General features: G+C 36.4%; 1 protein-coding gene across 4 annotated transcripts in view; it reads left to right on the top strand.

Annotated features, from left to right (window-relative positions):
• Positions 1-27641, top strand: part of CDH8 (cadherin 8) — a 130890-nt gene that overhangs the window by 50725 nt on the left and 52524 nt on the right. For 3 of the 4 annotated variants that reach the window (XM_065641273.1, XM_065641275.1, XM_065641274.1), the window contains exons 3-6: positions 4977-5096; positions 18065-18232; positions 22103-22290; positions 25121-25374. In XM_065641273.1, the coding sequence (XP_065497345.1) occupies positions 4977-5096; positions 18065-18232; positions 22103-22290; positions 25121-25374 (730 nt within the window). The remainder of the gene's footprint in view (positions 1-4976; positions 5097-18064; positions 18233-22102; positions 22291-25120; positions 25375-27641) is intronic. The other variant, XM_065641276.1, reaches the window with a different exon arrangement.

The following is a 27641-nucleotide window of genomic DNA, read 5'->3' as shown; positions in this document are numbered from 1 at the left end:
GGAAAATGAGAAAACACGGTCCCACTAGATTGCATTATGGTCACATTTTTTATTTCTAGCAGCCATTACGATCTTTCAACAAAATGGTTGCTTCATTGAATATGTATTCATGTAAATTTCTGGTGCTGTCTGTGCGTTACCTCCTCTAGAACATGCAAGTTTGATTTTTATTTTTTTCAGTACGCACATTTCACTGCCACACCAAAAAATTTGCTTTCGTACTCCCTATGGCAGCATATGCATTTTTCTTTCTGATTAATGTGCAGAATCTGTACCCTGACTTGCACATAAAAACACAACCAAAACAACAGAAGAGAACTAGCTGAGCACACACATCTTATTTTTATGATGGCTTTTAATCTTAGTTTGCCAGTAAATACAGGCTTTCTTACCTAGCCATATAAAAACACTTTTATTGTTAATTGCATCTCTGATTGCTGGCCTGTTGCAAAGAGAAACTATGAAACCCGACACTAACAGAGTAAAACAATCGGCAATGGTTAATGACCAAATCACATTAGAAGCGTTCATTAAATAAGATCTGTTGAATCTCTTTGCAGTCCATATTTAATCACAGGGTCATTAGTATTGCAAAAGCGTACCTCAGAAAAAAATGCAGTAAGTTTTTTAATTGAGCATCTTAAAATTTGCCTCATCTATTGAAAAAATGGTTTTGTTTCACATAAGGCAATATTAGGTACATAAAGAAAAAAAGAAACAGTGATTATATTGTTGGGCCATATTATATAGAACTGCTATATTATTGTAATTAGGACAACAGTGACTTGGACTATAATAGGTGGCTTTCTTGTAAAAATGGCACTATTTCAAATTTTTAATCTCTAGCTAAATGAGTCTGTTTTAGCATTGACAAAGAAACAAACATAAGCCAAATATAGTCAAAATTAAACACAACAGGAACCGTAGCTGTTTATTTACTAGGTAGATCCCAGAATGTTGTTTTTCAAAGAGCATTTACTTAATAAATGCTCTTTCCTGCATTCTTACTGCTTTTTCAATACAATTTTTTTTTAATCTTTAAAACTTTAAGCACATTATGCATGTAAAAATATTTATGTATGTGTAGTTTATAACTGCAGTGTCTGTAGTGGAGTAAAATCCTACTTAAATATTGATAATCCAAAGCTCTGGACCAAAGCACAGAGAGTTCTGCTATGTTCAGGAGATTGCCTAAATAACAGCCATGGTGGCCATGAGCTCCTTTTTTCTGCATTCGTTTTCAGCCTCGGGAATCTCTCAGTTCCCCAAGTCTTCTGTTCATGCTTAGTTGAAAAGGGTTCTGTCACTTATGGGACTGGGATAGGTTGCTCCTTCTTGTTGGCCCTCAGCATCTGGCAGTGGAACCAGAGCAGCACTGATGTAGCAACATCCTCTGCAGCTGCAGAGGGGATAGAGTTTGCTCCTTTATAAACTGCCAGTGGGAGCATATTACTGCAGCAGGTTTCACACCTGCAGAAGATTTGGCTCATGGCATAAAACAAAAAAATTCAAATTAAAGGTGATAAGTACGTAAAAGCTTAACTAATTTCAATAGTGAAAGTAATTTCTTTAATTTCTGTTTCATGATTGCTTACATCTTTCATAAACAATTTTCATCAATAAGATGTTGGAAGCAAATTACTGAATTTGAGACACCTTCTCAGAACTATGTATGATGGTCGGAAATGAAGTGCTGAGTGGCAGAGACTGGCAGTGTAAGAAACTGATTTATAGGAGTGGGAAGAGTATTTTATTTTTCCGTTCCTTTCATTAGTTTTATTAGGTGAGATTACAGTTGCACTTCAGTTGACCTGTAAGGGAAAGAAATGTATGCCATTTTTCCTCTTCTTATATAAACAGTGAACAGGAATAATGACTATTACGTATGTGTTTTTAATGGATGTATAAATTTCAAATAAACTTGGGGCGTCAATAACTGATTAAATTATTTTATATAACATGAAAAAAATCTTGAGAGCTGAGCATCAGGATTGGAAGCAATGTTAGACACTGCCTGTTGTATTAAGGCGTATTCAACTTTAATGTCTAATGAACGCTTGGGATAAAGGATGCGTTTATCAAAGAATCAGCATATGCATTTAAGTTGAAATCTTGAAATAAATATCTATAAAACTCTTCAGGAATTCTCAAGTGAAATAAGAAAAGAATAGATGTTATATATCAAATCTTTCTAAACAAGCAGTGTAATTATTTGTGAAGTCCTTTGAATTGAGAGCCAGCTAGGCAAATCAAACACAGTCTCAAAGAAGTCAACAGCTTCAGTTCTTTATTTTCCTTTGTGTATAAAGTATACCATGGAAACAAAATGGAACAGCCTAGATAAGATACTCTTACAAAAATTTTCACTGTTCTGATGAGCCTTGTCTGATTCCAGCCCTGTTGCATTATACGACGTTCTGCACAAACCTCTTCTGTCTTAGAAGGTTACAAACCAAAAGTTTTATAGCAGTACCCGCTTCCACAGAAACTGGGTACATCACCCGCAATGTCAGTTTGGATCCAGTTCAGAAAGCACTGACCTCTACACTCATATTTGATACCACACGTGAGACAGCAGTTGTGAACTGCGGGGAATGTCCTGCTGGGATGGCGGGGCTAGAGCTGGAATTCTGTGAGGAGGGAGGTACAGCTCACCAAAGGAACAACAAAATAGAGAACTTGGAACTGGTGTATGAGTTACAGAAGGCGAGACAACAAAACTTAAATATGTAAGACCATTCTAATAACTATATCTTTTCATGCTTTGTAACTACTGTGGACGAGCCACAAAGGGTCCTTCAGTTCCTCTGGTCTTGCAGCATCCAAACTCAAACTTTCTTCGTGCTTCCTTCTCATTGTTCCCTATTGCATTTATTTTCTGTAGCCTATGCTATGACTTTGAGTGTGCCTCATGATTGCTGCCTGTTACTGTTTTTATTCTCCTGTATGTGAAGGAGGTTATCCGGGATATCATCTATAGGCTGAGGCTGCTGTACTTGCTACAAGGCTGGGGACCACATTTGTGTCATCTTATCCCCTTTATCATTTTCACTTACAGCTACCAGACATTTTCTGTTAGTGTCTGGGTATATAGCAAAATTTATAATTGCTCAGACAACAAATTTCTGATGTTAATTCCTTAGAATCCAACCATCAAGTTGAGAGTAAAGTCTATTTCTTGTGCCAAATGGCAGGCCAAAGGTTTATTGTATTAAAGGTTAGGTATAAGATCACTTTTCAACATCAAAAACACTTAAGCTTCGAAACTTATACAGTTTACGTGGTTTCTAAGAACAAGTTTGGCAAGCATCTGTCAAAGATAGATGCAACATAATATTTATCAGGATTGTATCCCTTTTCCATGTGGTACACACCAGCTGCAGGCCATGTGAATTCTTCTGGACCCTGCTGAGGAGCAGGAGAGATGCTGGTGAGGCACTTCCCTGCCAAATGGGGCCATGGTAGAGCTTGCACAACCGCCAGCTGAGCCTTCCCTTCGTTGATGTTCTCTCCCTGTAAGAATGGATAAATTTACACCAGTACCCAAAATAAATGACCAGTACAAGCCACAGGCATTTTTTTCTCTAGTGAGATCTATTTCTGCAACACGTATTTCTTTCCCTGGGAATTATCCAATTATTCCCATTCAGAAAACCCTCCGCAACTTCAAGCACTGCAGAACTTGGACTCCCTGAGCAAGGTGTCATCCATCCCTCTAGACACTCCCAAATCCCCCTAGCCCCATCTCTTGCTCTGATGCTCAAAGTGGCCAAGTGGGAAAGCCTGAAATGGAAGCTATTGGGTGACATGCAAAATATCGCTAAATATGTAAATATTCTTCTACATTATTTACATGTACTGTAACACACACAAGTGCCTAAAGCCATGACAGCAATGTGCCATACAGAGAAAGAAGAGAGCGCAATGAAAGGACATGCCAAAGGGATCTCCTCCCGCCTTAGTTTACTGTTCCTGTCCCCAAGTGTCGTGTAATTTGGATTCAGCAGCACACAAAGTACAAGAGGAAAGAGGAGTCTATTTTTATTGGCATATCCAGAAAGGGGAGGGTTTTGGTGGGTGCTATAATTCTTTTCCTTTCTGAACATAAGAAACATAATTCAGGCCTTAGCCTCTCTCTTACTCTTACTGTTTCACCCTCTGTAGATATTGTCTTTATTGTTAGCCTAATCAATGTCATCATTATATTTTTCAATCATTATAAAAAGCCTTTTCAGCAATCTTAATGCAACCTACTGAATTTCATTTGATTTTTCTTTTCACAGAGATCAAAAGTACTATGTTGGCTAAGAAATGAAAAGAGCAATTTCCTTAATTTTTTCTTCTTTTTTTTTTTTTTTGGACAGAGTATGGAATTTATAACTCTTGCTGGACAGTGGCCCCCTCAGTGGCAGAGACTCATTTCAGAGACAATAGATGTTGTCCTGACTCTGTCACTGTGGCCACATCAAACCATTAGTATGGCTATAAGCCAAGAGAAGAAAAAAGAACCCTTTTTATTACTGCTTTTCTGTGCAGTCATTGTAACTTGGCAAGGTCCTTTCAAATGTGATTTTGCAAATCTTAAATGCAACATATTATATTGTATTATTAACCTTGTATTCCATATCCCTTTGATATGATTCTTTTGCAAATGCTTGAAGTCTACACAGATCTATCAGGTAGCTTTAAATGCATTCTACAAAGGAACCTTAAATAATACAGCTACTGAAAAGGTTTTTCCTTTGCCCAGAAATTCAGTCTGCTGGCATATATCATCTTGAAGGAAAATGTTTTACGTTCCACAAGTAATGTTTTAAGTTGTTACTGAGGTTTTTTCTTCCTTTTATTGTCATACACCTCACAAATTTCTTTAGAGTTTCAAGGAAGCTAATATTGATTTTAAATTATTTTTGAACAACTTATGCAAATTTCTGGAAAGAATGTAAACTTTAATTGTATATGTTATTTTTATTTAGGTACCTTTGTTACTAAAGTCACAGCTACAGATGCCGATGATCCAGTTTATGGGAACAGTGCCAAGCTGGTTTATAGCATTCTGGAAGGACAGCCTTACTTTTCTATTGAGCCACATACAGGTGAGTGACTGGACATGGATCCCTGGGTTATATTTACACAAGTGACCATGCCTCCTACGTACTTCGTATATCATACTTAAACAGGGAGCGTAAACAGATGTCCGTCAGTATTACCGAGTTGTAACACATGTCCCATTTCTGCTCCATCGGAGTTTGATCATGTGAAAAGACAAAGAAAAATCTGTATTACTGATAATGTTAGCAATGGTGATGCTAATATTGCAGAAGTTACAGAAGCAAAACCGAAGGTAGTGGAAGTACTGTGTGACTTATAATTAGGGACTGAAAGACTTGGCCTGAAGAATTTAATGAGCATAATGTAATTTTCAATATGAGTATTTCCAGTTAAAGTACAGCTTAGATTGGGAATTTTAGTGAATATGTTGTGTGTTTTCATTAAAAACTATTTTTCTTGATCGGATGGATTGGAGAACAGAAAGAACATGATACTGAATGTTGGTGTGAAGTTTTACTAGCATGCATTTAGGATGATTTTATTTCTCTGTGTTTTTAAAGTCTTGAAAGTAATCTGAAAGTATCAATAAATTAATTCCTTCTTGTTTCCTGTACATACATCATACTTACAGCAAGTTCATTTAGTTATGTCTTGAGAAGTGGTTTTTTTAAGTGATTTGATATTATTTCTTACATTCTTTCAGCTGTTACTTGAAATTATTTTTAATCACTGTGAGTCAAGCAGCTGTGATCTCCTAAGGAGAAGAGAAGTATAACTCATTTTAAAACATACAAAAAGCCACGTGGGTTTATATGACCATAAAAGAGTAAAGCAGGAGTAAAAAATCTTGTCCTCATGCAGATTAAATTAAAATTATGAAATAAATGCTAGGAGAAATTATTAAAGGATGCTTTTGGTAGATCAAGTGTGCTAAGTTTTCTCACCAACATTAAACAGAGTACTCTTAGACTCTTTAAAGTCTGGAAGTTTTTTAAGTCTCTTAGGTGAGACTGCATGCAAAATATTGTTTCCTTCTCCTAGAAATGTCCTAACTTGCAGGGGCTTTAGTTAAATAGTGTAGGTGAATAAATATTCATAGTTTAATGGATTGATCCATTAAAGTATTTTCTTCTGGTTGAAGGACAGCTATACTAATTGTGAAAACAATCTCTGGAATGTGATTCAGTATTTTACTGCATGTAAAGGAGAGTTTTACAAAGAATAACTCCAGTACAGCACAATGGAAAACCAGTAGCTTGTTTCAAAAACAAGGCTGTCAAGGGAGTGTTGTTAGTGAAGCCCTTTAGTTCTTGCTGGGTGATTTGTCACAAGCCATGTGGAAGTATAATTCTGAACAGACCCCAACCATATATGATTTAATTTCCTTAATACTGTAAATTATTGCATGCAGTAATGACTTCAGTTAGCTGTCCTGATTAGAGGGGGCTTAACTGTCGGCTCTTGCTCAGTTTCTACTAGAGAAAGTTAGTGCTTTTGCAGGGGAGCACATTGGCTTTCACAGAAGAGCTGAGAAGTGTATTCTCCATCTACACAGAGGATTTTTCACTTCTTTCACAAATAATAGCCTGAAAGAAAATATTTCAAATATAAAAAATTGTTTAATTTTACTCAGATTTATTATTTGTATTGCATTAAAACCTTATGCTTAATCCAATGAAGTAACTATTAATCAACTAGGAAAGTGATTTCCATTATTACAAAAGCTAGAGAAAACTCCAAAGCTTTTTGGTGAACCTGAAAATTATTACTTTTCTCCTGTTTCATTCGCGTTAAATTCCCCCTCCTACCTTTGTTTCCAGTTATAAACACTGCTTTGAGTAGCAGTTCAGTTACCATGAAAATGGCATGTAGTTTCTAAAGGGAATTTAATAATACAGAATTTAACTGTGGCTTTTCCACCGTCCCTGAACAAGTGTCTTCGTATTATGGAGCTGCTTCTGAATGAATAACTGGTTTCAGATTCCTCACTTTTCTAGATCTATGGAGGACAAAAATTGTGTTCTTCTCTAAACCATAACAACTGAATGAGTTTATGTACTGAGTGCTCCTCTGTTTCTTTGTTATCTCTGTGTCTCTCCATCTGTAGTGTAACTCTCTTATACTACTCTGTACTACTCTTATAGCCACCCACCAAAGAGTTTGTGAAATCTGGAGAGTATGCAGTTGTTTCTGTGATGTTAGATGGACCTGTCCATTTCTTGCGATGTTTCAAAACTTGCAGAATTTGTTCTTATGTCCAAGATGTGTCTTTATTCACACGAAGAAATCTTAGCCACTCTGTCAAATTGTGTAGCGCCCTCCAGCATGCCTTTGTTTAGAATATGTAAACAATAAATATACATAAAAGTCTGGTCATTGAACAAACCAGATGCAGGTGGTCATGTAAAAACTGTGGCCGTATGTTATACAGGGTGAAAAAGAATGCTCTAAAACCCAGCAGCTTTACAGTTATGGTTCTTCTGAAGAGAAGTGTTGATTTCAGAATACATAAGGAACTATGCAGCAGATTTTCTTGGTAATACCAGGATTTATTGCATACCAGAGAGAGCTTTATGGGTTGTTACATGCAGTCTCAAAGTGCCAAAAGTATTATGGCAAGACGGCTACAATTTTGCAGTACCTTGTGACACTGTATTTCACCTTTTAGAGGCAGTGGTGCATAAAACGTGCACACTGGTTTAGCAGCTGTATAATTTGGACAGTAGTGCTGTTACCATGGTCAGAGCGGAAGGTGCATTTTAACAGAAAGAAAATGTCCAAAGCAAATAGAAAGTATGTAGCTGTCTATTTATATTTATATTTATATTTATCCAACCTTAGCAATGTGAACCATCACAACTAGTATTTACTTCATTTTAGTAACTATGCCAGGAGAACAAGTTATCTTCCACATTTGTGTGTAATACTCAGGAACCTCAGTGAAAGCTTTTGTGGGAGAAGATGCTTGGATGCTATTGTGACAGTGTACAAATTACAACAGAATAGCCAGCTATAGTAATGTCTTATCCAAAACAAATCAAACCTGAAGGTGATCCTCTAAGTGTGGTAGATGTTTTAGGGTTTGTGGTTTGTTTGTTTGGAGAGGGGATTGGTGTTTTGGTTTTTGTTCGTTGGTTGGTTTTGGTTTGGTTTGGGGGTTTTTTTTGGTGGAGTGGGGGAGCGGGAGGAGATGGGGTTGTGTGTGTAGCTACATTTTCTTGGTGGTTACATTTCATTAGTGCCCCTGCTAAGTTCAAAGCATTTCCAATTCATTTGAAATAGAATTGTGTCTGAACACAGATATTGTGTCTAGAATTGTGTCTTTCCCAAAATGGAATCACTTTTAAGAAAGAGACTGTGTTGAAGTGATCCACTTCAGAATGTAAATACTTTCTGTCATTCAAGGGAGTGTATAAAATGTTAGCAAAAGTATAGCCACTTAGAGCTGATCTACTTACTATTTTTCTATCCGACTGGTCTTTTGTTAGCTTTGTTTATTAGAAATTGAGACTAGATTTAGATCTGTGCCGCAGCCATGGATAGGCTGTACTGCCTATAATTTTTTTTCATTTCCTGGCTCAGACTAAAGATTGTCTGACCTTGCTGCTTTGTTTTAGTGGTATGTTGAGAGATGACCATCAGGAATGATCCCAATGTCTCACAATTCCCTTCTTGTAGCATTCTGAACAAAAAGAAGGAGCAAAGGTGTAGGGTATGGCTTCATGCCTAGGGTAGAAAGCGTTGCTGCACCTCAGGGTAAACCCGAAGAAAACACTTGCTTACTCTTCTGCTTTTTTGTTCCTACTAACTTGACATTAACTAGGTGTAGTCCTTATTTGAATCACACTCTTAGTTGAAACTCTGACAGTACTCTCAACCTTCTTGCTGAAACAATTCTATAATGCTGGGTGCACAGAAATAAGTACTGGTAAGTGACCCATAAAACAATAATTTTCCATTACCTTAGATGAAAAATGCATATGCTTCTGCAGTTCTAGTCTGCGAATTCTTCTGTATGAGTTATAGACACATGAAAGAAGGTAATTCAGAAGTTATTTTTCATTCAGTGCTCTGAATATGGCTTAGGGTAAATGCTTTTTTGATGGCTTGTTCTGAATATTTTTCATTTTTCATAGGTGAATTTTAATATGACCACTGGTTTATTGGATAGAGAATAAACATAAATAATACATTAGAAAGACACAGATTCAGATTTTCTATGAGAGGCTAAACCTACAATGTGATGAGATCAGATTAGCAATGAAACTCATGCTGAACTAAAGTATATTCCATAAATTGCTATCATTACACCTGACTAACTGATGTCAGGTTTCCTGACTAGTATGTATTCTTTATAAAGGTATACAAGCTGTACATATTCTCTCATAATCCAAATAATGTCAGTCAAAATGCTGGGGAAGAGGGTTCCTTAAGGCTGTTAAAAGTAGCTAAAGTATACTTCTCACCTTTAAGCTTTTTCAAGGATATTAAATCATGACTGTCAACTTTCAATAAGATTATCATAATGGAACATAATATGAAATGACACTGTGTTCTACAATATAGGAATGGCAGAAAAAATACATTTTTGGCTGTGTCTGACTTATTTACATTTCACATGAACTTAAATAATGTCACTTCTACACATACCTGAAATATAGGCAAATTACACCAAACACTCTACTGCACCCTATGTTTTTATGGTCATTTCTTACAAAGCCAAAGCTCAAGTTAGTAAAACTGAGATGAATAGAAGAGTCAGGAGACCTAGAAAACTAAAGACTTTCCTAAGGGGGCAGGGAGCTGTCGGAGAGTGAATATTTGATTTTTTTTTTTCTATACCTAGCTTTAGCTTCCAGGTGAAAGTACAGATGCTTCAAGTTGTGCCAGGAGAGGTTTAGATTGGGTATCAGGAAAAGTTTCTTCCCAGAAAGGGTTGTCAGGCACTGGAACAGGCTGCCCAGGGAAGTGGTTGAGTCACCATCCCTGGAGGTGTTTAGAAGATGTGTGTGTAGATGTTGTGCTTAGGGACATGGTTTAGAGGTGGACTTGGCAGTGTGGTGTTAATGGTTGGACTCAATGATCTTAAAGGTCTTTTCCAACCAAAATAATTCTATGATTATGTGATTCTATGCTTTATTCAACAGAACTTTTAATGATTGAGCATATAGCCCTCTCTGGACCACAGTGTTGAACCTGTGACGGCCTCTGGTTCTGAAATCAGAACAGAAATGAGTAGGTCTTGGAGGAATGAAAACAGCATTCAGCAGAAGACAGGTCTGAATCTTTTAATTTGCAGTCTTCGTTTATCTTCCTCCGTCGAGACCTTGAAATACAGTCCAGCAGAATAAAACAAGTAAGGTAGTGAGTGGATAAATGACAGCAACTTTTGAGTTACAGATATTTTTGTGATGTTACAGGCTATTTCTTCTATCTGGTTGTTAATGTCCAGTTTATTAGTAATGGCGCCTATCAGTGATAGCACAAGCTGCCCTCAGAATATTGCATGTACTACTGATGAGACCCATCATGATAAAAAAGACTACTGAAATACTGAAGAAAGTTCAAAGCAGGGTAGGTAATGTGAGAAGAATATTACTTATAATGAAAGATTGACTGAACTTAATTTGTATAAACTGGATAAGAAGTGATTAAAAGAGGATATGAAACCACTGCACAAATATTTGAAAGGTGTTAATAAAAGAGAGGCACAGGGACTGTTTCTGTAATTACTCATGACAAAATGACAAGGTAGCATTTTTAAACTAGAGAGAGATGGAGAAACAGTTTTGATACAGGAAGTAATCTGCAACTGTAACGGGAAAGTAATGAGCTGCTAGGAACAGAACTAGCTCGTGTTCAACAGAGCCTTTCTAAATAGTTCAGTTTTTAAATAGTTTAGATTTAAACCCTCAAGGGATTAGTGTAGAGAAAGAACTTGTTCAACATTAGTCAGAGCCTGGATTGAACTGCTGCTTTCTAGCTCATTTTATTAACTAGTGCGGCTGTGATATCTTCGCCAATTACTACAGATTTATTGAGAGTTAACTAATCTTTTCACTGAAACGATTTTAAGAGGCCTGAACTGGGCTGGGCTGCTGCTGTTCTGAGTGAGTGAGGTGCAGGAGCTCCTTTCCCAGCGGAGCAGGCAGGTGTGTGCAGCAGCCTCCGGCAGGCAGGGCCCGCAGGCCCGGCAGCACAACTGGCTCCAGCCCCTGCCGGGATTTCTGGAGTTTATACGTGGTCTCTTCTGTTCCAGCACCTTCAGCTCTGTCTTGACAGCGTTTGATGCGCTTAGGCACAGTGCTGGGAATAAAGTATATTTTCAAGCTAGTATAAGCCTTTTCTTGTCATTGTGTACTAAGTATACCGTGCGGCCTTAGGAGTTGCGTTAAGGTGTTTGTACAGAGATTCTTTGGTAATTCTGAGAGTTGTCTTGGTGACAGCCCATTAGAAGAGAGAGTTGTACTGACAAACCGCTAGTGCAGCAGACCTGAGGGTCAGTCCTGCAGTTCTTGCTTTGTACTTAGAAGTATAAAGTGCAACTATTATGAATAAGGTATGTAGGATCGGGTCCTTCAGTAGCAGCAAGATCTGTCTTTTCTGATTAATAAAGGAAATATAAATCACTGCGGAGATGTTTGAAAACAGTTGTGATGGTCTGTAGCTGGTAAAGATGAGTGGCTTAAGATCAAGACAGATCGGCTTTTGAAAAAAAGTGCTTTCTGCTTCTAGAGTTTAATAGTAGCAACAAAAAAGCTGATACCACACATATTTCTTGTATTTCAGAACAATATCTCTATCATTTTAGAAAGCTAGCGAAATAGTTAGGACTTAACCATTTTCCTCATGCTGAGCAGGAATACAGGAGCTACATATCTAAATAATATTGTGCTTCGAGTGACTGAATTAGAGAGAGGAATTTGAACTACACAGCTAGAGTTGGAAAGCAGCCGAAAAAGAATCCAAGGCTGCTTTCTGTAAAGTGTCTAGTATAATTATAGGTGTTAGAGGATCATTACAAATGAAATCTTAAGGAAGCAAGGTCATAAATGCAGTGCATATGTTTATTTACTACATTCATTCTCGGTTGGTGAGAGGAAGATGCTTTCATTATGCCAGTGAAACTTTGTCCCAGGGAAAAGGTAAGGGCTAGTAAGTAGAGATGGCAGCTTTTTACCCATACTGTGAAACCCAGATACAAGTTCCTCTGAATTAAAAAGACAGTATCATAATAGGTGTTATCCAGTCATATCCCATATGATATTCTTCAATCAGAATGCATATAGTGAAAGGTAGGTAGTGTTAATTTACACCTAGTGGCAAACTTGCAAGGTCTACTTCAGGATGAAAGCAAGATTAGAAAACACAAATATTGAAGTAATATGGGCTGAAAAAGAAAATACAATAGATTGTAGGTCACATAAGAAACAAGATAATTAATAATGGTATTTTCAACCTTCATCTTGCAGTTTAACAGAAAGGCAAGCAGTGCTATCTTCCCCATACAATTTCAAAATATAAACATGGTAATACAATATGTACACTGTTAGCTTCTCTCTTAAAATTACAAATATGGCACAGAATCAATCCACATAAAATGGTATAATACAGTATTCAATTCCTCACCTAGTGATAGTTTTTACTGTGGCTAATGTATTCAATTTGAAATACATCTACATCTGAATGTAGTTCAGACAACTCTTGTAATTCATAATTTTTCTAGAAATTTAGCCAACTTTGCTGGAGACTGCAGGTAATTTTCTCATCTAGCTATAATAAAACTAAGTCATTAGAAATAAATAAGAAATGAGAATATTTGATTATAATTTTTATTGAAAATACTATTTTTATGAAGGGTAAAATGAATTAAAAATAGTGGATCAATATGGCTATATCACATCATAAAGGTACTAGAATTTTTTTAATTTTCAAGAAAGTTAGTTGTGATCTATTCATTTTTTAGGAAATATGGTACAGGTTTTCCACAGATCTTCAAGCGAACCTTTTTATGGACTGCTAAAACGTCACTGATGTCAGTGTGCTTCATGGGAATACAAAGAAAGCATCTCACAGCTCTCTGAAGAAATTACCAGACTGATTTCTCAGGAGTTTGGGTCCTAAGTGACGGTTATATTTAATAAGACTCTCCACCAAGGTTTTAGCATGGAAAGAAGATCAAAGCAATTACTTAGCTCTTCCAAAATGAAGAAGGGAAAGTTCCAAAGTATGCAAGTTGAAATAGCAGGAAGTCTTCATCAAAATGTGTGAGATGAATGAGATGCTTAAGAAAGGCTTTTCAGGGCCAGGTTCCAATTTTGCATAGTGCTTGCTTGGTTTTGTTCCATGTTCTCAATTATTATTATGTGTAGCTTTATAGAGTTAACATAAAGAGATCCTTAAAAAAATAGAGAAGAAAGTGAAAAGTGAAAAGCAGATCCTTATTTCTATTCTTCCTTTTGCTACTTTTCTTTTTCTTCATCAGCTCTGACACATTGCTTCTGTTCCCCTGATCTTTTTCAGTGTGAGACAGTATATATTCTTCCAAATAGGTTTTCGAAAGTAGTCCACAGGGGTGCTTTTTAACCGATTCGAGTTGTGAGGCAGATTGTGCAAATTGCTCAGTGTGTGCACTTAGGACCACTGTAAAAGTAAATCCCATTCTGCAGCTGTTTTATTTGCTATTGAGCAGTGTGACACCGATAGCTGTTTAGGAAAAGCAACTCAGCCAAAAAAAAGTACTTCCAATATTGAAAGTGTTTTTTCATTGTTTGAATAAACAGATTACTTCTTGATTTCTTTACCTTCCAACCGGCTTCCTGGTGTTTCCAGCTCTCGTCAGAGGATCCATAGCCGAATTATGATGCAAGTGTGTATTCAGTGGTTGTACCACAAATCCATCCAGTGTTTTCAGAGGATGAAGATTTGTAAAATATTTTAGAGTACATAGAGACAAAGCCTTATCTTAGACAGTAGGGAAGGAAGGGACCTCAAGTGAGAATGCAGGGAGTGCCTTTGGCCCCCCAAAAAGGTCAGGTTTATCCACTCTCAACAGATGTTTGTCTGATAGGTTCTTAACATCTTTCAGTTATGGAAATACTACGAATTTTACAGGCAGCCTTCTGTCTGTACTTATCTTCTCTTTTAGAAAGTGTTCCCCTAATGTTTAACTGAAGCCTCTCTTGCTGCAATTAAAACTCCTTTTGTGGTTTATATTTTAGGCCCGTAATTTCTTCTCTTATACCCAGCCGAATAGGACAGTAGCTCCCAGTAGTTTTTACATATTTGGCTGTAAAGTCTTTCCTTGTACTTCCCTAACTATAGGAACCATTTTTTTTCCAAAACTGGACACATCATTCCAGCTGCAGCCTTGCCAGTCTGAGTGACGTGGAAGGCTTATTCCACAGCTCTTCCATATACCATAACCAGCTAATATACCAGGAAATGTTTGAGCACTTTTATCAGCAAAGTGCTGTTGACTCATATTCAGCTCAGTTTGACTCCACATTCTTTTCTGTCTTGCGAGTCATCTGCTCTATTGTAATTGTGAAGTTAATTGTTTTACCCACACAAAATACTTTTTACTTGCCAAATTGAGTTGCACCCTGCTGTTTTAGACTATCCAATTTGTCAAAATTGTTTTGACCTCTAATCCTGTTCTTCCAGTACTTGCAATGGCTCCCAGCTTTGTGTGAACTTGATAAGTTCTTCCTGTCTTCCATCATTCAGGAAATATGGAATGATGCTAGAACAGAACAAACCCTATGAACCACTTCATCCATCTCTCCACTGTGACAGTAAGCCATCGATAACTGTTCTGAATGCAATCTTCCAACAGACGTCTACCTGCCTTACATTAGTTTGCGGTAATTCTCAGCCCTTGCTTTTAAACTACACTCCCGTTTGGCACATATCATTTTCATCCATCACAGCATGCTGAAAGTGATTACGTTTTTATTCGTGATTTGTTTCTGGGTTGAATTGAAGTAGAGCTGGTTGAATGCCCAATGAGTTAATGTTCTGTGTGCTGTATGCATATTGGTATTTGGTAAGCCTGAATTGTTCTCTGAAAATAGAGAGTTTCGGTACTTCCTGTCAGCCCAGCCTGAGAACTGTGAATAAAGCAAAAGAACAAATAAATATCCTTGAAATTCTCTAAGCATAACTCTCTTTGTCTTTATCACATTACTTAATTCAAACAGTAAACTTTTTGGCTTTTTATTGTGTTTGAAATTGAAACTTGACTTTGACTCTTAGCTTCTGGCAAATGGTTAACGGTCTGAAGCAGGAGATAGAAATATGTATAAAACTATGGAAATAACAGGTTGTGTTAGTAGCTTTATACAGAAAAAAACCCAATTTTTATATCTTACAAGTCAAAAACTGTAACTCCGGTTTAGGCTCTTTTTAAGGTATTTAATCTTCTTGATATCTTTCAAACCATAGACAAGGGCTAGACTCTTCCGTACATTAAGAGACAAATTAAAATACATGTCTAGGAAAAATCATCACTTTATTGAAATAATTAACTTGTCTTAGAGGAAACTGCAGAATACAAAACGTGGCATCTTATACAAGTCATCTGTAGGCTAGATTTAACTATGTAAATTAGGTTTTGGTTTTGTTTGTTGGATTTTTTTTTTTTTTAAAAAAAAGGAAACTCTGCCAAAAAAATAATAGTGGAGAAGAAATTGTAGTAGGCTTAATACAAAGGCGTTGAAAAAAGTTTTCACTGAACTTTGGATCAGCTCTATTAGTGAAAAAAATCAATATGGAACAAATTCTGATACCCTTAAGTTTGCATTAGCATCCTTTTAATGAATCATCTCATTTTTCACAATAGAATTATTTGCTGAATGCAGCATTCTTATTGCTAAATAGTAAACCAATCCGTCCAAACCAGTCACAACTGTCAAGTGCTTTTAGAAATAAATAGTTTATTCTCCTTACCCAAGCTGCTATCAAGGAAATGGCCCTACTCTTTTACTGAATGCATTTTGCACCTTTCATATCTGATAAATGGGTTTTACTGTTCCCTGGTTTTCATTCAAAAAAATTAGTAGGAGCATATTCTTCAATGTTTTGCAGAATAACTTATGTCTCCTCCTATAGATTGTGTAGAATAGTTAAATTACATGAATGGTGTACTTTAAGACCACTTAATTGGTTTTACAAGCACTGGATGACACTGCATTTGTCAGGGTCCTGAGCACAACCTGCTGCCAGGAGCTGCGTTGGTGATGTTGAGAGGCGTAGCTGGCTGCGTGCAAGGTCAGCTCCTTTGCAGGCAGGAGCTGTGCTGAAGAAAGCTTCGTGCAGGGGCTGCCCCTCCTTCTCTGTGGGAGCTGCTTCCAGGCTGAGGCTCTGCTGCTGGCCCCAGCTGTGCTACATCTCCGCCCGGTCTCATGTTTTCTGGGTTCTGACTCAGACCCTCCAGCTGGGTTTCCTGGCCTGGCCTCAGACCTGCCTTGTTGCTGGGGCTCAGCCTGGCCACTGCCTCTGGATCCCAGGGGGACCCTGACTTGCCACCCTTCATTCCCAGCTCCTTGTCGGGGGTGTCCTGGCTCCTGCCTGCCTTGTTCCCACACTCTGCTCCCAGCTCACCCTTAACTGCACTACAGTTGGCCGTGCTGCTTTGAACCCCTCTTACCACTTGTTGGAATGAAAAATCACTGATCACATACCGAGGTCCTTGGGAACAAGAGATTACTCAGGCTTGGCAGTTACAGACATAATATAGAGGTTTCATTTTCATCCAGAATTATATTATAAAATATGTAAGACAACAACCCAAAATAGTTTATGGAAATCATTACAGAAGTGTAGGTTACCAGACTGCTATTATGTTATCCTTGGTGATTTATGTAGCAAGCCTATTTGTTTTATTCCACGTGCCTTACACTCCCATGCTCTTAGCTTGGTCCTGTACTCGGCCGAGAAAAGAAAGTCCAATCAGATTCTGAGTATTACAATATTAAAGATAAATAGATTCTAGAATTTATGGGAATGCATCTCTATTAATGATGAAGACCAGGAACATTTCTTTATTCACCATAAATACATGAATAGATAATGTTGGCCTTCCAGCCAGAGTGTCATTTCTGAGAACCTTGTTTAATAGAAACTATCCCATGTGAAAGAAAAAGAGCTGCTTGAAGTCTCCACAGCTATGCTAGGTCCCAACAGAGAAAACAAAACTAGCAGATTTGCAATAAGTATTGATTGACAGCTAAAAACTCCTGACAATACTTAACAAAAAACAAGTAAAAAAAATAGTCTGAGAGCTAATGAAATGTATGATCAGACCCAGTAACAGGCATATACGAGCCACAGTGCTTTTTATATACTATGGATCATTTTACTTGTCTTTAAAAACTTCTAATGAAATAGGTGATAGCAGCTTACTTGTCCAACAAGTGGCTCTCCTGGAGTAGGGACAGTGGAGTGGCTTTGGGGATTTGCAGTACCGGTGATCATGCTGAAAAACATACCAGAAGACATTCCACCATTGCACAGTGGAAGTTTAGGCATTTGATTTAAGATTTAAGGGAACAGCTGTAGCCCACCTTATATACAGGAGCAGATTAAATAATGTTTTTTGTTTTAAATATTTGAAATAATTAATCTGACAGTGTTTACGCATGGAGTTTGCTGTGTGGTTGTCTTCTGTTTGTGAATTCTCCGGGGAAACGATGGATTTCTGTGGGATATAGGACAGAAACCAAAAAGTTTATAAGGAAGAAACTGTAAAAATTAGTATGGTCCACAGGTATGATTCATTCTTGGGTTTTGGACCACAATTTCATCACACTTTTAATTAAATCAAGGTAGGTGAACTCTAATATACTTTTTAAAAAATCTCAAGTTCTTCTTTATCTTTGGTACCCACAGGCAACTTAACTGGACCTTTAGCAGTTCAATTTTTATACCAATATCTACACATATCCATAAAAATATCTGCAAAACTGAATTTGGGTCTGTACCTGACTTTTTCCCCCTCCTATTATTGTAGCTATAATTAAAACAGCTCTTCCCAACATGGACAGAGAAGCCAAAGAAGAATACTTCGTGGTCATCCAAGCAAAGGACATGGGAGGACATATGGGTGGACTCTCTGGAACTACAACAGTGACAATTACTCTCACTGATGTTAATGACAATCCTCCTAAGTTTGCACAGAGTAAGTGCCATTATGTGTATGTGTTCTCCTATATAAGAAAGTAATATAGGGCTTTTTCTTTTTTAATATCAAGCTCTTATTTTTATCATAGTATTGCCTGGGTTTGTAGTGTAATTTAAAAATTTTTAGACACTACTAGAAAAAGATTAATAGTCCTCTGGCTGATTAAGAGCTTAGGAAAGAGGGAATCATGTCCACAACAGTGTACACGGCTCTCTGTCCACTTGTTACCCCTCTTACATCCACACATAAGGGCTTGGGAGCTTTTTTTTTCATATATTTATTTGCTTTCAGCGCAGTTGTTTCTAAGTGCTAGTTTTAGTTGCTGTTAGATGTGCTTCTGTCTCATGCAGACACCACCAGTAAAAGACATATATAACTGATAAAAGAAATAAAGCTTTGACTAATTAGGTAATAGTGAAGAAAACAAAGAAAATGAGTCTAAGTCTAGATAATTGCTGATCTTTAAATCAAAATCTATATTTACTACTGTGGTTCCAATGGATATCTTGCTGGGCTAGGTTAAAATGATTTGGCATCCTGCTGAGATTCTCTACAAGCTTTGTAGTCTATTTCAAAGATGAAGACAAAAAGAAAAAAAGAAGAGGGAAGAGCATAATGACTGGATCAATTTTATTTGGAACAGGTACAATCTAATGCACTGCTATAAACTTACCTTTTTATCGAGCTTGTTCTGAAAAACTAAAGTTGTGTGGTATTAAAAGCCTAGGGAAGGTTCAGATCTAGACTTTGCGTCATTTTTACTCTATTAGAAGCATGTGTTTCTAATAAGGTACTTATGTACCCACTGTAAAATTAATTCTTTTCCAAATACATATGACTCGAAGTCCACTTCTGCCCTATTCCGAAGACACAAAGAATGAAATGGGTTTGTCCTAGTACTCAGCATGTGATCAACAAACTCCTATAATGTAGAAAATGCACGTACAGATAGAGCGAACAGTATAAAATAAAAAAGCAGAGATAATAACTTATTTGCAAAATACATATTTTATTACCTCATCTTAGTGGTTTTTAACAGATAAGCACTCTGTGCACAATAAAAGGTTTTCTGTCATTATAAAATAAGAAATGCAATGATTTTTACATCGCATCACATTGCATTTCTTGCACTCGTATAGTAGCGGTTTCCAACGTGATGAAAATTGCCTTAATAATGTAAACACCTATAGATGAGACTTCTGGCTGAACTGTATCACCAGAATGCAGAGGGACGTTTCTTTTATACCTACAGCTAACTCTGTGATCACAGACCTGCTTTTGCCAGCTTACCTGGCTTTTACGTTTGTATCAGCACTTTCTGTCTCAAAATGCCTTTGCCTGCCAGTGTGAAAAAAAGCTGATCAGAAAATCAGCAACACAACTGCTACTTAAGTGGTGCATTTGCTGGAGGTCTCGGCAGGAAGCACAGGAGTGAACGCCTGCGGAGATGAACCTGTCCCTGCCCCATGCAGTTCCCTCCCGTCTGTGCTCCTGTTTGGCGCACTGTGACACACTGGTGGGGCAGCACCAGGAACACTGCAGCACACATCTCTGAAATGGAGTTTCTATGTGGGAAACGTAGATGAGTTTTCCTTTAACAAAGAGTGAGTTGCAGCTAGTGCATTCCAGTGCGGAATTCAAGCGACTGTCTGGGAATAAACCCCCTGTTATAACACTGATCATTACGCAACTTCATTACAAAAAAACCTGCATGTACTTTGTATTCTGTATCTATTACATTTAATGACGATGAGCAATAGCAATTTTTGTCCCTGGATGCTATTACAAATTCTGCCTTTTAAAACTAAGTATTCACAGCATGCTGCCTAGCATTACAGGTTAGTCATGGCTCTGGCCTTATACAAGAGCTGATCAAGTCTTCAACGTTTTTTTACACCATTGAAGCACAATTCATATCTGGCTGGAAAGGAAAATAAGAAAGGATCAAACTTATAATAGAACCTAACCAGAATGAAATAGAAATCCCTAAGTTGTAATACATGCTGCTTTCACAATAAATTGTAATGAACTCAGAAAGCAGTGTGTTTTATCACTTTATTGTTTCCAGGCAGGACAGAAATGTATATTTATGGTTTGATTTCAAAGAGTGTTAGCCTCCTGGGTTTTAGAAATGAAAAAGATGAACTTTCACTACTTTTATGATCTCTTCGAAATAATTTTAGAGGCATTTTATAAGTCACAGAAGCTTTTAACCTGGCAATTTACCATAGGATTGTACTGAGAACTGTGTGCTGCTGTGAAAACCAACCGTTTCCAAAGATGCAGAATGTGGATTTTTGGTCAGCTCTGCCCTATCACATATTGACAGGACAATTCGTAATTCTCGAGAGCAATTTGTGTAAAAGAGTCAGCTGCATCATAATAATTATTCTTTTACAATATTGTGTAAACTATCTTAATAAATCTGAGAGAAAAATGCCAACTTAAAAATGCAATCAACTGTGTCTGGAGATTCAAACCACAAAGTGTGGACAGCAGTATGAATTATGAACACATAACTCAGTCTCCTGAGGCACTTGATTGCTTTGGCTGCTCATTGTTTGTGAGCCATTCTGAATATTCTTGAGGAATCTTGATGACCTCCAAATTATCTCTAATAATTTAGCCTAGAAGCATTAAAGAACTTTGAGACAGACTATTTGTATAGCTAATATACGTATTTGTGAATTCCTAACAGTTTCCTTCCTGCTTTCAACTGTTGCTGCTGCAATTAGCCTGCAAGTATAGCAAGAACTCCAGAACATTTTGTTTTTAGAAAACTACTATCTGAACATAACAGTAAAAATTGCACATCTTAGGACAACTGTGAGGACAGAAAAGAACAAGTCCAGAACCTTTTGTTAAAAACAATTTTAATGATCTCATCTGCTAACCTTGAATTCCTTTTTGACTGTTTTGATTACCAAGTAGCACTGCAGTTGTTTACATTATGTATTAACCATACCTTTGATAAGTAAAAATTACCAAAAGGTAAAAAAACAGTAACTCCATAAAGAATTTTTGATCTAAAGGATGCATGTTTCTTCTGATTTTTTCAGAGAATTGTTAAGAACAGGGAGATATAATAGTAAAATGGTTATTTTGATTTTTCTTTTAATAAATGCTTACGTAAAAAAAATGTTACAAGATCTAAATAGATTTTTGACACTTGGGTCAGAAGGTTCGATGCAAGTATTACAAAAAATAAAAATGCTGACAATTTGAATAGCACTTTCTAGTGGATTTTAGTCTAACCCTACAAGGAAACAGTAAATAAATTAATGATCACTATGAAAAGTTATTGTTTCCTTTAAAACGTAAATTTTGGGAGGTTCCTTGAATGTTTCTTAATTCACTTCTTAACAGAAAAGGGAGATGGAGGTGGCTAAAAAAATATGAACAAATCAACTTAAAAGTATCAAAGTAGTAAAGATCTGAACTTGTGTAAGGTATCTTTAAAATATTAGACTAGTTTTCTACAGAGTAAAAGTCAAAGTTTCATAGTTGAATTCTATAAAAAATATAACTACATGTCTGTAAATAACATGGTAAGTTCAACAGTGTCTGCAATAGAGAATGTTGCATACTTACAATGTTTAAAGTAGCTTAATACTTATGTTTGCCAACACCAAGCATTCCTGTAAAGAAGAAATAGGAAACTACTATAATAAACAGAACATTCACATACAGTAAACTGAATATTCCTATATAAGGAACATGTTTTGCTGCTTTCAGTAAATAACTTGTGTAAATGTAGTTTGTATCAGTTGTACATCTCAAGAGTTTGCACTGGGGAAGTAGAAACAAATGAGCACACGGCATACTGGAATCAGGTGTAATGTTTAGTCTTTTCCTTTTATTTGTAAGGTCTGTATCACTTCTCAGTAATGGAGGATGTTGCTCTTGGTGAACCAATAGGAAGGGTGAAAGCAAATGACCTGGATATTGGAGAAAATGCTAAATCATCCTATGATATTATTGAAGGAGATGGAATGGATATATTCGAAATTACTACAGATGCCCAAACTCAGGACGGCATTATTAGAGTGAGAAAGGTAAATGATATCTCTGTTAAAAAAAAAAAAATGTTTATTGTACTTACAACTACCCAGCTAGGCTGTACTCTGTGAGAAGACGCTGGATGTCCAAGCATTCTTTTATCTATGTATGCAGTGTCAAGCCAGTGAAGTGATAAAAAAGAGATGTATTAGCCATGTCCCCCAAAATTGCCATTTAAGTGACAACTGGGGAGGCATCCATAGGACTATTTTCCGTGTTGGGCATGTGTTAATCTTATCTTGGCTTCCATGTGGTCAAATTACTCATTGCAGGGGGGTTGGACTAGATGACCTTCGAAGGTCCCTTCCAACCCAAACTATTCTATGATTCTAAATCATACAAGTTTTACTTCCTTGGTTCCAAAGGAGAAGAATAGATTAGAATTTGCTTTGGTGGTGGTATAAACTTCCATAAAATCTTGGCTGAGTATTCATCAAATACCTTTTCTCCATTATTTGATTTGCTATAAAGCTGGTCAAATACTGTTCCAAGTAAAAAGAAAAAAAAAAAAGCATATTATTTAAATTACATGATGTAAGAGAGGCTTAATCTTCTACCTTTCCTCATGTTTAACTCTCTTTGCTTAATGAATAGTGATTTCAGTGAACCTTATCAAGGAGATCTGTCCTGTTTCACATGAGAAATGCCAAGTTGTGGGCCCTAAAGAAGGCTACAATTCTGTCACCTTTTCTGTGCTTTTACAGTCTTGATGTATGCAAGATGAGGTATTTGCATGTACACAACAGAAAGACCACCTAATTATATACAGAAATATGGGGAGAAACAGCATGTCTAGAACAAAACTTGGCTAGTAAAGTCAATGAAACGTTAATTGCAGATTTGATTTTCATTATTTTCTGGGGAAGGAGAGGAGAGCTGATTCTCATGCTGTGTTCTGAAAAGGGATATGAATATAAGTTATGACGCTGCCTTAGAGGGCTTTAAATATGTAGCACAGAGCACTCTAAATGAATCTTTGGGCTTAAAAAAAAAGAAAAAAACCACACCAAAATCACACACCTATGATATTGTGAAAAATAATCCAATGAGTATAGGTAATTAATATTCAACTTGTACCTGTAATTAAAGAGGTCAGGCAGAGTAGCTGTTGAAAGTTTATGTTTTCTGTTTCTCAGTGAGTAGGTCAGCACTGTAGACGTATAACAAAACGATGTATATTTATCTAAATTTAGAACTGTTTTCCTAAAGAGAAAATTATGATATACATGCCTGATCTTCCTTACTGTTATTTATTGTATGCTATGGCCTCTTTTGTAAACTAAGGCAATTAGCCTTTTGCCCCAGTTCCCTTGGCTTTATTTCATAACTGAGTCTTTAACATAATGTAGTTTCATATATTCATTTTGACAGCAATAATCATTTTCGTTCTACTACACTAGATGATGTATGGAGGGTAGGTACTCTTTGCCAATAGATTTTCTCCAGCATGAGTTCATGGGTGTTAGACAATGCAGAGTAAATTTTCAATATAATATTCTGGTTAAGCACGACTAGATGTATTGGGGTGCTGTCATTTCTGTAAAGCATATGAAAAGCAATTGAAAAAAATTATACAGGAGCTATGATTGGCAAATTGTGAATATGCTGATTTATAAACCACCATTCATAATTACAAAAGCTTACTAATTTAAGAGTTGTTAAAGAAGCAAGGTTTTCTCATGTTTACTAGAATTTGTGAGAAAAAGCAAATCCCACTAGAGCTTGATTCACACCTGAAAAAAAATCAACAAAATTTGAAAGTATCCGTATTGAAGGCTTTGACATGCTTCTTGAAGGTTCCTATTTGTGCTCTTGCTGGTATTTGCATTGCAGATTCAGAGTTTCTATGTCCTTTTCTTTTTATCTCTGGGACATTTTAATGCAAATCTTAATATCTTTCCAGTGCTTTGCAATTTGCATCTTTGAAATTTGAATCATGGTGAGACACAAGAGAATTATATAGTGAATATACTGATGTGCTTCAAGACGCAAACTTGAATCTCCTATAATGAAAAATTCTAATATTCGAAAGTGTCACAGATTTGGGTTTTATTTGTTATTTCATTCCTTTCAATCCACTGTGTTTTCATCTTTTATGTTTTAATATGGAACTCTAAAATAGTAGGAACAATGGTAACATGGCAGGGATATTGATAGAATAAAGTAATCGGTTTCGTGTTTCTCTCTCTGAAAAAATAAAAGATACAGAAAGAGGAATTGCTACAGTTTTAAGAAATTCCTGAGAGATGTCTACCTCATTTACTCCTGTAAAGAGAAATGCAGAGTTAGCTGAAGCGCAATAATATTGAAACACTTTCTTATATGATTAGCTCTATGTTTTTCCAGATAATGCCTCTCCTGTCCAGCAAATAATATTTGCTAGTTCTTTGCACTTTTCACATTGTTCTGGAAGTAATAAAATATTTATTCTTTGTGGAACTAGTGTAATTTTTTTCTTATCTGCAACTAACAAACCACTGATTAAATGTGGGATTAGAATGCAAGTCATGTCAGCACCAACAAATTTGTAGTGTTTATCTGATATGTAATTGTAATGGTATAATACATGACCAAGAATATTTTCACAAATTTCTTGTGAAAAGCAAGAAAACGAGAGAGTCGTGATTTTTCTGAGGCTGGTTAATAAACAGATATCAATGTATGGCTAGAAAACTTGCAGGTTGGATTTCTGGGAGTGGTAAGTGATTGCATTAAAAGTCACTGAATGTGCTTAAATGCACATAATTTTCTTCCATCAGGATTGTATTCACTTGTTCTTTCTCTGTGGCCATTAGTAAAAAACATTTATCTTTGTCATTCTTACAGCCACTGGACTTTGAGACCAAAAAATCCTATACTCTGAAGGTAGAAGCAGCCAATGTCCATATTGATCCTCGCTTCATCAGTGGAGGACCATTCAAGGATACAGCAACAGTAAAAATTGTAGTAGAGGATGCTGATGAGCCACCAGTCTTTTCATCACCTACTTACCTACTAGAAGTGCATGAAAATGCTGCTATTAACTCTGTGATTGGCCAGGTGACTGCCCATGACCCCGATGTGTCTTCCAGCCCTATCAGGTAGTGCTGCTCTCAAGTTCTCTTTGAAAAAACTGCTGGCAGAATACTAATTTCCCATACATTGTATGACACTGTTCTCATTCTGCTTTATTTCTATGAAAATACTTCTATAGGATCTGTTTAATGATATTAGATTTATCACTGCAGATCATTTTCAAAATCACAAAATTGTTCCTTGCCACATGAGTAGTCTTACGAAGCAGTAAGAATACAAGGAAAATAAGAAATGGGATGTATGAGATCAGATGGGGTTGAATCATCCGTGTGTACCTCTGCAGTTTTTTAAAATAATCCATTAGCATCTGCGCTAAATACTGGGTTTCTTCCATGTAGTTGTAAGGTAGTAAAAAAATATTTTGTATTCCTTTGGTTAAACCCATTCCTGGTTTAAAGATAGTCAGAGATTATTATGCCCATATGACTTTTGCATCTTCAATTTATAATATTTTCCCTTTTTGATCTAACTTGAACAAAAACTGTTATTCCGGTTTCATCATATCAGTGTTTTCTGTCTCGTTTTGTTGAGCACACATCACCTCTCCCCACATTGTAAGGGTTAGTATGGTATGATGCAAGTGTTCCCAAAGCACATTTCCTATGTGTAGTACTGCATGCTAAAAGCGTTATGAAAATAAACACCAAAATCTCAAATTCATAGTAAAGGTATATTTGGAGAGAGTCTATTTCATAATAAAAATCACTGTACATTACTGTCTTAGGGACTGCTGCTACATAAGCAGTCTTCAGCATTCTGAGGATGATGCTAATTGTCATAATCTATCACTTAAGACCATTTTCTAATCATCATCATTTACATCAGGTTTCTTGCAGAGCCAAACTTTAAACCTTTATTTAGGGGGCCTACATGATGCATATCATATTTTTGTATTTTCAGAATTAGGAATGCAGTGTTTCCCACATGTTGAGATGTATTAGAACTTGCATATGAAGATGTTGAAGAGTACGTTGCAATCTCTCATTTCTAAATAATCCTTTCAAAACTAGCTAAACATAGCATCAACTACCACCAATTTCTGTACTAATTAATTAACATGTTTTCTACTACAGCACACAATCTAGACAGCATTAGTAGGCAACAAATTTATTTTCTTACCAGAGAAGCTCTTGGGATGATCAAAGGTGGTAATCTGATCATAGAAATAGGAAATAGTTAGCCAGGTTAGGAAAAAGTTATGTAAAAGAAAAAACAGTAATATAGAATTCACAGAGTTTGACCTAGCACAATTTAAGCAGTGGCTCCCCCCATAATTTTATTATTGTCGTCTACTGGCATCTGTAAAAAAAGGGCTTGCACTGCTGCTACAAGGACAGGGTCTTCTGAAAGGCGTGTGAAACCAGCCATGGTTTTCTTTCGTGTATTCCAGCTCTTAGTTTATTCTCCTTTGTTACTCATCTCAGCCTGGCTTCAACTCTCCTCCAGTTTAACCTTGGCTTTTTTTTCCAGTCTTGCTCTGTTTCCTGGAATTCTTTTCTAGTCTTGCCTCAAACTCCTAATAAGTAAGAGCAGCTACAAGCCTACTTCTGTCCTAAAATTGAGCTTCTGCTCTGTCCAAGCCTGAAAAAATGAACTGAGTAAAACATTTGCTTCATTTCCATTTTTTCTTCATTTTATAGATCGAGATATTTTCAAACTTTTTTAAAAGCAAAAATATTTTACATGTGCAAACTGAATTAGAAAGTTATTATCAAATCATATGGAAATAATTGGTATACATGAAATAGAGTTGGCCAAAATTCATTACATTTGAACTAAAAGGTAATTAATTTGTGTGACTTCTATCTTCTTTAAAAATATTATATGTACTACTTTATAAGACTTAATTTATCTATGGTACTAGCTTGATAGTTAATAAAGGAATATACAAAACTCAGTTTTCTATGCAATGATTTTTTTGCTTTTTTGGTTGGTTTTTCTTTGTTTTTTGGGGGGTTGTTGGGGTTTTTTTGTTCTTTTTTGTGGTGTGTGGGTTTTTTTGTTTGGTTGGGTTTTTTATTTGTTTCCTCACCTGATTAATTTAACTTTATTTTGGAGAGCTCTGGAAAGTCCAAATTCCTTTTTTATTTGCTTTTTTTTTTTCTTCCATGAAAAAATATTTTAAGGCAGAAGAAAAAGAGATTTCAAGTTAGCAGTTCTCCTATTGGAGCAAAAATATTCATCAGAGAAAAGAAGGGAGCAGAAATGCTTTTTTTTCAATAGATAACTGTTCTACCAATATTTTGGTTAGACAGAGCTTTTTGTGTACATT

Source organism: Caloenas nicobarica, chromosome 9, assembly GCF_036013445.1.
Source record: "Caloenas nicobarica isolate bCalNic1 chromosome 9, bCalNic1.hap1, whole genome shotgun sequence".
Classification (NCBI taxonomy): domain Eukaryota; kingdom Metazoa; phylum Chordata; class Aves; order Columbiformes; family Columbidae; genus Caloenas; species Caloenas nicobarica.
Note: the sequence above shows the minus strand (reverse complement) of the source record. Positions and strands in the feature narration are given on the sequence as shown.